The 12,883-nt window shown below is 43.5% G+C and overlaps 1 protein-coding gene across 1 annotated transcript in view; it reads right to left on the bottom strand.

The window, feature by feature from the left end:
* otogl (otogelin-like) overlaps window positions 1-12,883 on the bottom strand; it is a 47,516-nt gene that overhangs the window by 25,868 nt on the left and 8,765 nt on the right. The window contains exons 10-27 of the mRNA XM_018755698.2: window positions 12,109-12,215; window positions 11,822-11,947; window positions 11,587-11,695; window positions 10,739-10,785; window positions 10,511-10,656; window positions 9,809-9,935; window positions 8,572-8,749; window positions 6,785-6,909; window positions 6,370-6,579; window positions 5,808-5,973; window positions 5,144-5,218; window positions 4,890-4,933; window positions 4,394-4,565; window positions 3,936-4,043; window positions 3,172-3,310; window positions 1,566-1,700; window positions 1,326-1,472; window positions 1,065-1,184 (exon numbers count right to left, since the gene is read on the bottom strand). Of these exons, the coding sequence (XP_018611214.2) occupies window positions 1,065-1,184; window positions 1,326-1,472; window positions 1,566-1,700; window positions 3,172-3,310; window positions 3,936-4,043; window positions 4,394-4,565; window positions 4,890-4,933; window positions 5,144-5,218; window positions 5,808-5,973; window positions 6,370-6,579; window positions 6,785-6,909; window positions 8,572-8,749; window positions 9,809-9,935; window positions 10,511-10,656; window positions 10,739-10,785; window positions 11,587-11,695; window positions 11,822-11,947; window positions 12,109-12,215 (2,281 nt within the window). The remainder of the gene's footprint in view (window positions 1-1,064; window positions 1,185-1,325; window positions 1,473-1,565; window positions 1,701-3,171; window positions 3,311-3,935; window positions 4,044-4,393; window positions 4,566-4,889; window positions 4,934-5,143; window positions 5,219-5,807; window positions 5,974-6,369; window positions 6,580-6,784; window positions 6,910-8,571; window positions 8,750-9,808; window positions 9,936-10,510; window positions 10,657-10,738; window positions 10,786-11,586; window positions 11,696-11,821; window positions 11,948-12,108; window positions 12,216-12,883) is intronic.

Genomic DNA, 12,883 nt, shown 5'->3' with positions numbered 1-12,883 from the left:
TGTGCCTTAGAATCACGGATCTGCATCTAAGTATCTCTTTCTGCTAATGTAATACTCACTTTGTATTTTCTGCAAGATGTACATCGCTTTGGAGAAAAGTGTCTGCTGAACGAATAAATGTAAATGTACATATATTATTTTCTAAATTTTTTTGCGGAGCAAACGCAGATTGCATTTCCACATCCAACCAACAGTTGGCAGTAAAATGCATCCAAATAGAGGAGGAACATGAGAGTGGATTAATTCAGCTTAGTTCTCCATGATAACAACAACAAGATGACAAAGGGTGTACAGGTTCAAATAAATCATTCAACAATGTGAATTAATTTGTGGAGAAAATGAATTTTTATGCTCAATTATTTTAAATTAATGCAATTGGTAAAAATGTTGTCTTAGCTCGTATTTTTTGTTATAGCTATATCAGATATTTTTAAACATACCTGGCAAATAAATCAAGGTGTGTCTCTATATTTTTACACTTTTTTGATTATCTAGATAATAAAGGAAAACTGAAAATGGCCAGATGCTCACAAACACTGGACATCCTTGATGGGATGAATCAGGAGGCCCAGGATAGAAAGTAGTGGAGATAATTTTTTTTTTTTTTTAAATTTCACTTATTTTAAACAAGTTAATCTTAATCTCCTTTCAAGATATTAAAAAAATAAGAAACCTTGCAGGGTGTGGACTTCCTTGCATAGTGTTTCCAGGCAAGGCTCTAGACCACCATAATCATTCACTGGATAAGCAGTTCATGAAATGGAATAAATAAATAAAGGACTAAAAACAGGCTGTGAGAGTTTTACCTTCATTTTTTACAGAACCTAGCCGATGAATGAATCGTGGGACCCCTGTATCATTACGCTTTTATTGGTTGTGACGTAGTGGTTGTGTTTTTGAACAAATTGAAATACAAACAGATGTTTGGTCCCAGATGATGTTCACAAGTTGAGGACTCTGTGTATGTGGACTGTTTGGGACCACCTGATGGTAAACTTGTACCAAATAAGAGAAATATCATGGAAAGAAGCAATCCAGGGCTTAAGGGAAGGATTCTCGCTTACCTGACCGAGGGCCCAGCTGTCTCCAAAAGCCTGAGCATTGCTGACCTCCATGTGGCTGGAAGTGGTCATGTCATTGATTGTGACCATGTCAAAATTCCCGCACATCCCGGTCAACTGGTCCTGGATGCGAGGTGGACTTTACTGAGTAATGCGTAGGCTTATCACAGAGAGGCTGTGCATGTTCACAACCACTTCAGTACATTTATACAATTACAGATGACAAAACAATGGCAAGGTGTTATGTAAGTGGTCAATGGTCACCTTCCATCTGGGTCCAGCACGAATGTGCACGGTGGTTTTCTTGTCCCACAGCACAGTGATCTCCTGCTTGGGGAAATGGACCACTGTATAGTAGCCAGCCCTCCATAGCTCAAACTCATATCCCTTCCCCACCACCGTGGAGGAGCTCTGCAACAGCAAGAGCCATGGAGCAGGTCATCCTCTGAACGTCAACACAAAGCCCTCAAAGAGCACAGTCCTGTCCCCAGATCTCTAACTCACCGGCTTGCCTGAGCTGTCACTGAAGTAGATCTTTGTGAGCCCCACGTAGACCACAAGATACTTCATGCAGATGATGCCACTTTCATAGCAATCCTTATTCTGGGTCGTGATGGAGATCTCTGTCTCATTGATGCTCTGGAATGACAACAAATTGGACATGGTACAGAAAACTGTATGGATTTACAACGCATTACAACAGCACCATGACCAGTAATGTGCACAAGCTGCAAAAAAAGAGAACCGAACACATGCACACTGCTGTCACAGTCCGAGATGTGTTTTATTGCAGAACACGTTAGTTGACATAATGTGGGTTAATCTAAATTAATATACTTATCCTATCTATTTATTTATACACGTAATGACTGTGAAGGAGAAAATCAACTGAAAAAATAAAAGGTTACATGTCATGCACAAATTCTATTGATTGGTTGTAGCCATGGTAATCTGTGGCTCATTTAAACCATTAAACTATCGATGTAGTGCTTAGAGCCGCTGCCCTACACTGGGAGGGCTCAGGTGTGAATCCCACGTCCTGCCATAATGCCCTTGATCAAAGTATTTACCCTGACTTGATAAAGTAAAAATTACCCAACTGTATAAATAGGCAGATCATTGGAAACATTTACAAGATACAAGAATGGGTGAAGCTATTCCATGAGCTTTAAAAGAAACAAGCTTCATCACAGTATGCCCTTAAGCGAGTTTTCCTTTTCTTATAGGTGAACCAAGTCAAATACTTGGGTCAAACACAATGCCATTGGCAGACTGAGGGCAGGCCTTCCTGGAGCTCAGTGTGGTCCTTGGAGGATCGTTGCCCTTTGGAGTCCACTGTTCACAGGTAACCAGAGTCCTCCACTGCTTCTTTTCACAGGACCTGAATAAGAGGCTCTAATTAAGCAACAAAGTCGTTTTAAAAGATCAGATGAGGCCTAAACTCCCAATAAAAATGCCCGTTGTCGAGGACAGTTTCGCTCAGTGTCGGGCCAAGTCCGACACGTCTCCACATTTTGCCTGAGGACCGTGCAGCACGGCACGGCGTCCTTTTCCATGATTGCTCTGCTAAAAAAGGAGCTTCCCGGGAGCCGAGTCTCGGAGAAGAATAGAGCCCCGGCGTCTGATGGAACAAGATGGTCATTGTTTGGTGCGTTGCCTCTGCCCTGTTTGTCCAGTGGTTTTGACATTTGCTTGGGTTGCATTACAGCAATCCTGTTCTAATTAAAAAACGCCTCTGATTTTCCCAAGATTAGGGGCTTTGAGAGTTGCCACAGATCTGCTTTCCTGAGTATCCGATCCACAGCTTTGAGGGACGGCACGGTAGGGATTCGTCTGGGTGGATTGAGTCCCCAACGGCCCCCATCCATACAGGGGCCCCCAATTAAGCAGCACACTGTTTTTGTTCCCCTCCAGCTGGGCACTGACCTCAAATTCACAGCTATTCTTGACTGCAACAAGTGCTCCCAACCCCCCAAGGCGGTAAAAGCCTACTGATCAATCGGTACAGCAAGACTTCTCTTGTGTTCCACACTGACTGCACACACACATGCAAACTGTAAATATTTGTTGTGCTCTAAAGGCACATACAAATGCACCTTTGGCCTCCTACCTTTACTAAATACACCTGACAGTTGCTCACATAATCATACTCCAGGCCATCGAAGGTGTGGTAATGCCGGTCACTGTAGACGGTGCAGACGGCTGGGCAGGGGTAGTACGTGCAGTTGAAGAAACCTCGATGGCAGACACTGGGGAAAAGAATGAGCCTTTCATGCACTGGAGTCACAAAGGACTAGGACATTATCAACACTGCCAGGTGAAGCCATGACTCATAACGTTTTGGAGTACACCATCAAGGTGACCATCTGAACTGCCCATGTGGAAAAACACCAGGGTCAAATGCACACCGCTGGAAAATACAGAGTTCCAAGGGAATGCGGAGGCTCTCCTTTCCCAAAAGGCCAATGAATGGCAGTCTTTATGGCACTGGTGTCCACTTCTTGTTGCTGCTCTACATTCGTTCTCAAGTGCTTTTAGAAATGTTCTTCTGTTTATATCACCTCACTTGCTCTTTCGGATGTATATCAAACACTAATTATTTTTTCTCTGAAACCTGCTGGAATGTGGCCTGTGGAACCCGGGTTAGTCAGCAGTGCTTTGCATATCGCAGCAGGAGGCAGAGTGATTAGAGCTTCCACCTTGTGCTTAAAACAAGGGTTGAAGCCCCCCTCCTGCTGTAGCACACTTGGTCAATTAGCCATCTGCCACCCAAGCTATTACCATGATATATGCTCATTTACAAAGAACACTGTGATACATGTACATTTCCCATACTTTTGTTTTGTTTACATTTTTATGTAGAGTCACACGTACCATGTATAACAAGGTGTGGAAACCACCTGTCCAGGTAAGTACTCCAGTCCCAGCCAGGAGCAGGGGCAGTTCTCAGGGAAGTAGCACTCGCCGTTGTGTCTCACCAGCCTTCCAGAACAATGCAAGGTTTTCAATGTCACAGTCAAGTGTGGTATTTCAAGGCTCTATATTACTATGGCTCATTGGTCATTTACCACCTTGTCTATTAAGAACAAATTAGATATACTTGACACAATGTGAGAAACATTTCTAATTAACTTCAGAGCTGCGCAATATCTTTATATAAACAAAAATAAAAACTATAAGGCCAGGTCTTTGCAATGATTTTGTATCATGCAACTTCAACTGCAATCCCTTAGACGCTCTCATGTGAGCTGCATTTTGCCAGTCTCCCCAGATGAACGGCTTGTGATACCCAGTCTGCTGAGAGACGAATACACACATTCCATCCCTCATACCCAGCAGGGCAGCCACAGCCAGGGATGCAGGGTGTCATTGGCGAGCAGCTGAAGTTCATCATGAGGTTCCGACAGGTGACTTCACAGGCCAGGCCTAGGCGGGAGAGGCCACCATGCTGTTCCCGACAGCTGTAGTACACCATCCCAGGGGGACAGTCTCGGCGCTCAGGTTCTGTCAGTCAAAGAGGGGTGGGGAGCACCGCTGATAGACTTAGTATATGCCAAAAATGACTAAGATGCTTAGGATAAAGGCATACTGAAAGGTTCAAACTGTGCCTTAATGAACAGCGGTTGAACAGCATCAGTGAAAAGCTCATTTGGTAAGTGAATAACTAACTAAGAAAAACTGCTTAACACTGCAAAGTTAATTTCATATTGCTAGGACATTTCTTCAGATTTGTCTGAAATCGATATTCATTCAAATGTATGCAATATAACGGAAAAAGACATTTTTGCTTCTGAAAACACGCAAGGAAATGAACTATTAGAAAACGACCTCGTTCTTCGGGTACACACTCCATACGCCCATTCCTGCAGAGGCTATAGGGTAAAGGAGACAAACAAAGGATCACCACACCAAGAAGAGACACTGCTATACAATATTTCGTTTTTACTGATTAAAAGATGGAAAAGGTATTCTGGGAATCATGAAATCCTTGGTTCATAACAAGCAGAATATGCAGACAATTGACTCTGGTAATAACAGAGTAAGACAGATAAAGGATGTAAAATGAATATAAGGTGACTCACCAGGGACCGGATGCACTGAAGGAAACCTCACCAGGCTGGAACACTGAGCCCATGAAGTAGCAGTGGCAGTGAGAGCTGTATGGACAAAAGACAGAACAGCGACAGTCACAGTCCATTGAACATTCAGTGGGACAGTTCAGCTCGAATGTCTTCGGAGTCAAGATAGACTCTCTTTAGGAAGTAGTACAGAGAAGGACCCTAAAGAAACTCCTGTCCATCATGGACAATGATTGCCACCCTCTGAATGACACCCTGGATAAAAAGAGGCATTCCTGCAATTGGCCACTGGGATGTATAAAGAGTTGGGATGGCGCTGACCTCTTATTGCCCCAGTAATGCTAAGCTGTCTACTATTTTTTATGTATTTCCTACTTCTTTCTACTTCCAACTTCCTTTTACTCAATTTTTTGTTTATTTTAACATATCCAAATGTGATTACTTACACTATAATTAGAGTATTTCTGTCGCCAAGTTGTTGTTCTCTTACTGTGGTGTTGTATGTGTACTGTTGTACCCTTGAGCAGTTTCTTCCAGGAGTAATGAAGTTTTCATCTAGTCATCTAATCTAACCTAAAAGGCCAGTGAAATGTCTGAAAAGATGACGAACGACTCCAACATCCTATAAGCCCAAGACATGCTGAACATGTACTTAAGAGGCGCTCACGCGAGGACACAGCGTTGGCGGATGTCATCGTAGAAGGTGTTCTCACTGCAGCCGCAGCCTTCGGCGCAGTCACTGGTGCACAGTTCCCCAGTGGACAAGGAGTGGCAGGTCCTTCCACAGGTGGTGGTGCAAGAGTGGTACATCATGCCGCCCAGGCACACCACACCTGTGCATGGGCCAAGACTCAGCGGTAACACCAACAGCACAGCCTCCCACTTTGCTTGTTCAGGTTCTCTTGTTGTTGTTTGCGTGACCTAATGCATCAGTAGCAATTGAGTTGCTCCATGATAAGTCTACAGATTCAACAGACAAAATCTGCAGGTATAAAACAGATGAAGCAGACATCCCAGTGAACCTCGCTGACAGGACTGAATCACAGTTACACTTTGAGAATACAGTAGTAAATCCACCCACAGCTGTCATTAGGTATTTTACGGGGCTTAACAAGAGCGTAGCTTTCCTGTGCTGAAGGTAATTCTCCACAGCAGAACCCAGCCCCATGCCCACCCATAACCATCTAAACACACCAGTCCTCCAACCTTCCAACTCCAATGTGACTCACCGCACTCAGACACATGGGCCCGGAAGTTGATGACCACCTGATGTTTGGCACAGACGTAGGCATAGTGGGCTAGGGCGGTGCACAGGCAGCTGCCACCACACAAGCAGGCCTGGAAACGGCACTGCTGATAGTAGAGGCTGGGGCTGACGTACGAGTGGCAAGGTGCAAACAGCTCCTCCACCAGAACGGTGCACAGAGAGGCATAGTATCCTGCCACACATGTCCAGAAGAATAGAAAGATGGCAAAAGCATGGAAAAAAAGGGTCAAGAAGCTTTCTCTTGCTATTCAGAACACATAAAACATAAAGTACGACACATTTTAAAATGTATGAATTCCTTGAATGGTAATGACTAGATTTTTCAGGCGTGTGCTCTCTTTGTGCAGTCATGAGGTACGCGAAGAGTTGGGTGGTACCGTTCTCCTGGTTCAGGTCACAGGGGTCAATGATGGGCACATTGACTGGGCTAATGCAGGCGGAAGAGACTTTCCAGGCGTTGGCATGGAGCTGGGGTGTGCCCTCGATCATACCTGATGGGGACCTGGGAAACGGGAGGGTGGAAGGGACAAAACCACAGCATGGGTTTCGGTTATCAGTGTACCGAAGAAAGACTTGGACCATACATCACAGTTTTCTGGATATAAGAACAAAGACCAGCTAATATTTTAGTAAATACAGGCCTCTCTCTATTTACAAAATTAATCTGTTCCTGAAAATGGCATGGACATCAAAATTTTGCATCCCGAAACCCTATTTCCTATTATTTCAAACAGGAAAAATTTTTTTTAAAAAAATTTTTAAAAAGAAAAAAATAAATAAATAAATAAATTTAAAAAAAAAAAGAAAAATGCGTCCCCCAGCCCATCCAAAAACCCCAAAACCAATTTTCCGATTTTCAATCCATGATTTCAGCACAGTATTATAAAAACACTTACACAATTTTCTCTAAAGCGACATACATCTCATACAACAATACAAAAACGCATTACACCTGTTACCTTTCTTCTCCTGTTCCAGACCAAATAGGGCCATTTTTTTTGTTGCTGGTGGTAATTCCTCCTTTTCTTTTTAAATGATCAGTTCTCTACAAGTTGAGCAATAGAGCATGCAGGGATCCACTGAGCATGTTGTACTATTGTGAACAACTTTCTAAAACTGTGCAGTGCTGCTGAAATGCACATACATACCTGAAAAACCATCAGCTAAACTTTTCCTGCTAATTGCTCTACTCTCTCCGCAATCATTCAATTAAATAACACACCCAATATGGCCGACAGACACGCCTTAGGAATTTCATACACTTCCCATAATGCTCCACTCTCTTAAAGTGACACGTCTCTATTGCTATTACACCAACAGATGGAGAAATCTGGATGCAAACATGCTAAAGAGTTTTTTACTGTTTTTTATTGCCTGTAATCATCATGCAGTTCTGCTCCACCCCTGTATTTCTGGTGTTATCTCTATTTAATAATAATTATAATTGTAATAATTGTTAATTTATAGCATGTCCTAGTTATCTTTGTGTATATCTATAGATGTGTATATAATTATATATGGATAAATGTTAAAATATAGATATATAAATATGTATGCTATCTGTACATACACAGTGCATTATGCTTGCTACTGTTGTACATACTCTATTAGATATTTACATATATATATATTCCTACTGCTATCTGCTCAACAGCTTCTGTACATACTCTTTGCCATATCCTATTATGTACTTGTTGTACATAAATTTCCTATTTTTAACTGCACTTGTTCATTTGCACAATTCTATTTGCACTTCTGGTAGATGCTAAACCGCATTTCGTTGCTGTGTACCTGTACTATGCAATGACAATAAAGTTGTATATATGTATCTATCTATCTATCTATCTATATACAGTACATTACTGCACTTCTGCTTCACTTGTGCAACGCGCAATTTTCAAATCCTTTTGGACACGCTTTGGATAAATTTTGTTATTCTGATTTTTATTCCATAAATTTATAATTTGACATCAAAAATCAAAAGCCATTAAACCAAAATTTCAGATAAAGAGAGCTCATAAATCAAGGGATACCTTCACTCTATTAGTCTGTGTTTGTATTTAGGGGAGCCTCCCTGTTTTGTACTCTCCAGACAGAGAAAACAAACTGTTTCTCAGTTGCTGCTGAGAGCAGGGGGCGCTCTCTACTCCTACCGATCACTCACAGGAAGTCGTCGCGGAGATTGCCATTGAAAGTGCCACAAAGTCCCATGGTGTGACCCTTCCAGCTGCTGTCGAGCGTGATGTATAAACGCCCACCGCGCCCATCTAGCTGCACTCGTAGGCCGAAGCTGGCCCTCAGCTGTATGAACAGGGAAGTCAGCTGGCGGACCTCCACCGTGTCTGCATAGAAATGACAGAGAGCACAGGGTCTTGTCAAACACTAACTTTTTTTCATCATTCAATGACACTTACTGCAGTTGTAGGAAAGAGTTTGTTAACCTATCAGAATTATGTTGGATTTCCACAGAAATGGCTTTGAAAATGTGATCTGATCTTCATCTAATGTAGAAAAAGTAAATACAGTCTCATTAAGCAAATAGCACATACAAAAGTGTACATTTGATATATTGATTAAACACTGAAGTTCGAGTATGAAGAAGTAAACCATTTAAACTAACTCAAGACCGGAATCTTCTTTATCAGCAATAACCTCAACCAAACCCTAATTGTAGCTACTGGCTTTGAGGAAGCAAAAGTTTCACGGTTGGAATGAGGTTTTGGTGTTGGTATGCTGTTTTGTTTCCTCTGAACACTGCGTAATTTTACTGGAAAGTTCCACTCATGTCTCATCTCTAGGACAAGGATGCCAACATCTACGTAAAGTAGCAATAGTACTGAACTTCTGGTACTGATATAGACTATTACAATTTATTAAAACAGAGATCAGACCAAGAGGGGGTGCAGTGGCTCAGTGGGCTTGGCCAAGTCCTGCTCTCTGGCGGGTCTGGGGTTCGAGTCCCACTTGGGGTTCCTTGCGACGGACTGGCGTCCCGTCCTGGGTGTGTCCCCTCCGGCCCCACACCCTGTGTTGCTGGGTTAGGCTCCGGTACGCCGCGACCCCGCTTGGGACAAGCGGTCTCAGTGTTTGTGTGACATCAGATCACACTTTAGAAGTCATTAATGGAGAAATCCAGATCATTCCAAAAGGTTCACAAACATTTTTATTTCTCACAACTGGAGATGGCTGGAATGACCAATATACAATGTCTTTCGCTACACAAATGTGACCAAAATAATACCATTGACTAATATTTAATGAAAAGCACTCTTGGGGAAAAAGGATGATCATGTTTTTTATCTAAAGGGAACAATTTTTATCTGGTCTCACAACACAAGAAAAACACCAAACTGCATGCACAAAGAAGTGATATTAATTAGTAATTAAAGATCTGGCTGTACCGTCTGCATACGGAAGGCTGGCTGCTTGATTGATTCCGATAAGGACTTCACCTTCCCTGGTTATGGTCACCTGCCTGTTGATGTCTTCATCCACCACCAGCATGACTGAGTGGATGCAGGGGTGCTCCTGTCTCTATTGCATAGAGATTGGGGATGGGGGAGGGGGTGGGGGGTAGACAGAAAACAGCCACTGCCACTTTGGACACACAGTGCATAGTCCCTCGTCCTAAGAATACTACACTTAGGCAATAACATACCCATATTAAAATTATATTTATACTGCGACAGTGAGCTTAACCTCATGTTTAAGAAGCCATAGCATAAGCAGTGTTTTTGGAGAAAACTCCAGATAATAGTGTTTGTGTATAAAGTAAGAAGTGGTGTATAGCAATTAAACAAGGTGTTGACGTTGGTGCGAAAGGTCACGGATGGTGGTGCTGGTATTACACAAGTTAGTGATGTTGGTGGACAACATGGATATTGAAGTAGATGCAGAAGACCATAAATGCTAGTGTAAATGGAGAGCTGATGGTGTAAATGCAGAAGATAGAGATGACTATGGATGTAGAAGATCATGGATGGCGTTCTACATGCAGAAGACCGTGAATAGTTATGCAGATAAAGAACACAAGGGATTGCTGCGTAGATGCAGAAGACCATGCACGAGATTATAGATGTAGAGAGTCATGGGGCGTGTGTTACCTCACCACAGGGAACATTTTGTAGGGTGATCACGAACTTGCTGTTTCCCCGGCTCTTCGCCAGAACATATTGACAGGTTCCCATGTGAGTGAAGATTCGCCCATCAAATGAAGTGATATGAGAGTGTCCCGTGATGGAGCATTCAGCTGAAATCCAACCAGAAGAATGGAATGTAAGAGTGCTGCCTAAAGCACTTCATCTTCACAATGACACGTATAAAAAACCTACCTGTGCAGTTGTTCTCCGTGCAGTTCCATACCCCTCCCATGCAGACACTGAAATGCAGCTCATGTTACAAACAGGCAACAGATTCAGTTTGCAAATATTCTTCAGTGAATGAAATCTATCTAAGGCAGGTGTCCTCGAACTGGGTTTTGAATGGCCGCACCTCAGTGATATATACAAGGGTCCACCGAAAAGTTTTGAGATCATAACTGTCATCGTGTCTGAAGATTCTTCAGGGTTGGGAACCTTTTCCTTCACACTTGATCTACTTCTTGCGGTGCACTTCTAACAGCAGCAATTTCTTTACATAATTTTCAAGGCAGTGGTCATGGTTCTTTCACCTCCTGATAGCTTTTTCTGTCCTGTTCGTTGTCTCTGTTCCGTATGTTTGATTCAACATTTCAAAAGCCTCTTGACCACTTCTCCGCGCTTTACAGAAAATTCAGCTGCACGTTTTTGCGCACGGCTGAAGAAATATCACTCGCCACGGCCATCACGTAACAGGGCTTGAACTATTGGTTGTGCGCGACTCAAGGAGTAAATAGAAACCTGTCGTACTGCTGGTCTACAATCTGTGTGGCACACATGGGAGGAGTACAGTCAGTCTCAAAACGTTTCAGTCAACCCTCTTACAGCATATACTGTATACCACATGGGATTTCTACACCTCAGTAACCTTGTTTTAACCAAGTTCCCATCTTAACTGCTATTAATTTAAGGCAAATCCCCTCTTTGAGGAGCTGCTCATCCTGGATCGGTGGTCTCCTGAACCATTTTTGGTTCCCGCTAATCTAAATCTTAGATCCATTCCAAAAAAAATCCTGAGTGGCCTGTCTGCTGACCCTCCTCACCAGGCACTGCAACCTTGCTCCAGCACATGGCCCAGTGGGTAGGCGCGGCCATGGTAGACACAGGGGCACTGTGACACAGCGATACAGGTGCCATTCTGCAGAATAAGTCCTGTCAAGATATACATACGACTCGGTCAGACCGTTTGATGAACCCGTCACCACTTCAGAAAGAGAAGACTGGTTCTAAATCCGCTGAGGTCAGGCTTCTGTGGCCAGGGTGCGAGGAGCCTCATACCGTCGGGGCAGTAGCAACCATCCAGGCAGTGCAGGTTGGTGCCCAGGCACTCCTTCTCAAAGGTGCAGGTGGGGGGGCAGCAGCTGATGCAGTCTCTGTGGACAAAGCTATCCTCGCAGTTGTCCGCTGGAGAACACAGAGAGCCCCGGGGGCAAAGTCAACCTCAGTGTCTCACGATGCCCTAACAAGATTGCAGATGAGGCATGGTAATTGGCTTGTCGCCGTCACACCGCGATCCGGCGTGTAATTACTACATTGAGAAAGACGACCCGCAAGGAGGCGCTCACCACAGGTGGGGAAGCTGTCCCTCCACTCCCTCACTGGGTAGCCCACATGGGAACAGGCACGGGTATACTCTACGAGGCTCCTGCAGAAAGTCTCCTCCTCATCTGACCTAAGCACAACATTGGCCATATAGACCAGTAGATGGTAACCCGGAAACTGGGGAACTCACAAGTACATTGCAAGTAAACGCAAAGCTCTGCAAGAAGTGCAGGATCATTGCCTTATATATAAAAATTTTAAAAATATTACACAGACAGACAGATCTATTCCATTATAAGATGGGGATGATCTATGTTCTAATTACCGAAATAAATCAGATGCAGGTTTATTAATAAGCTCCTGGGGAAACTATGTAGCATCAAATTCTTTATCTTGTGAATCAATTATACACTGTGTAATGTGGGACCTATTCAATGCATCGTGAACGTGCACTGCAATACACTCCAAGCAGTTAGTTCACTGGTCGACATGACCAGTCCTCTCTCTTCCCAACATCAGGCCCTTTCAAAGCATCTCAATCAGCAACAAATTAGTGGCCCTTTTCTGACTCTGAGCCTTAAAGCGACCCAGGTGCAGTTTTTTAATTATTTTTTCTATAAACATAATCCCCGTAATTGAAAAGCGCCCCAACGATCTTCCAGTAGAGAGAAGGGGCCAGCTCTGGGGTGGCGGGTCTCTTTTAATTACAGTGTCGAGAGGGACACGGTAACAGGACAAGGAGGTCTATAAGAGTTCAGGGGCTGGGGGGGGGGGCAGGGCTGGAGGGGAGGGGGATGA

Source organism: Scleropages formosus, chromosome 24 (assembly GCF_900964775.1).
Source record: "Scleropages formosus chromosome 24, fSclFor1.1, whole genome shotgun sequence".
Classification (NCBI taxonomy): Eukaryota; Metazoa; Chordata; class Actinopteri; order Osteoglossiformes; family Osteoglossidae; genus Scleropages; species Scleropages formosus.
Note: the sequence above shows the minus strand (reverse complement) of the source record. Positions and strands in the feature narration are given on the sequence as shown.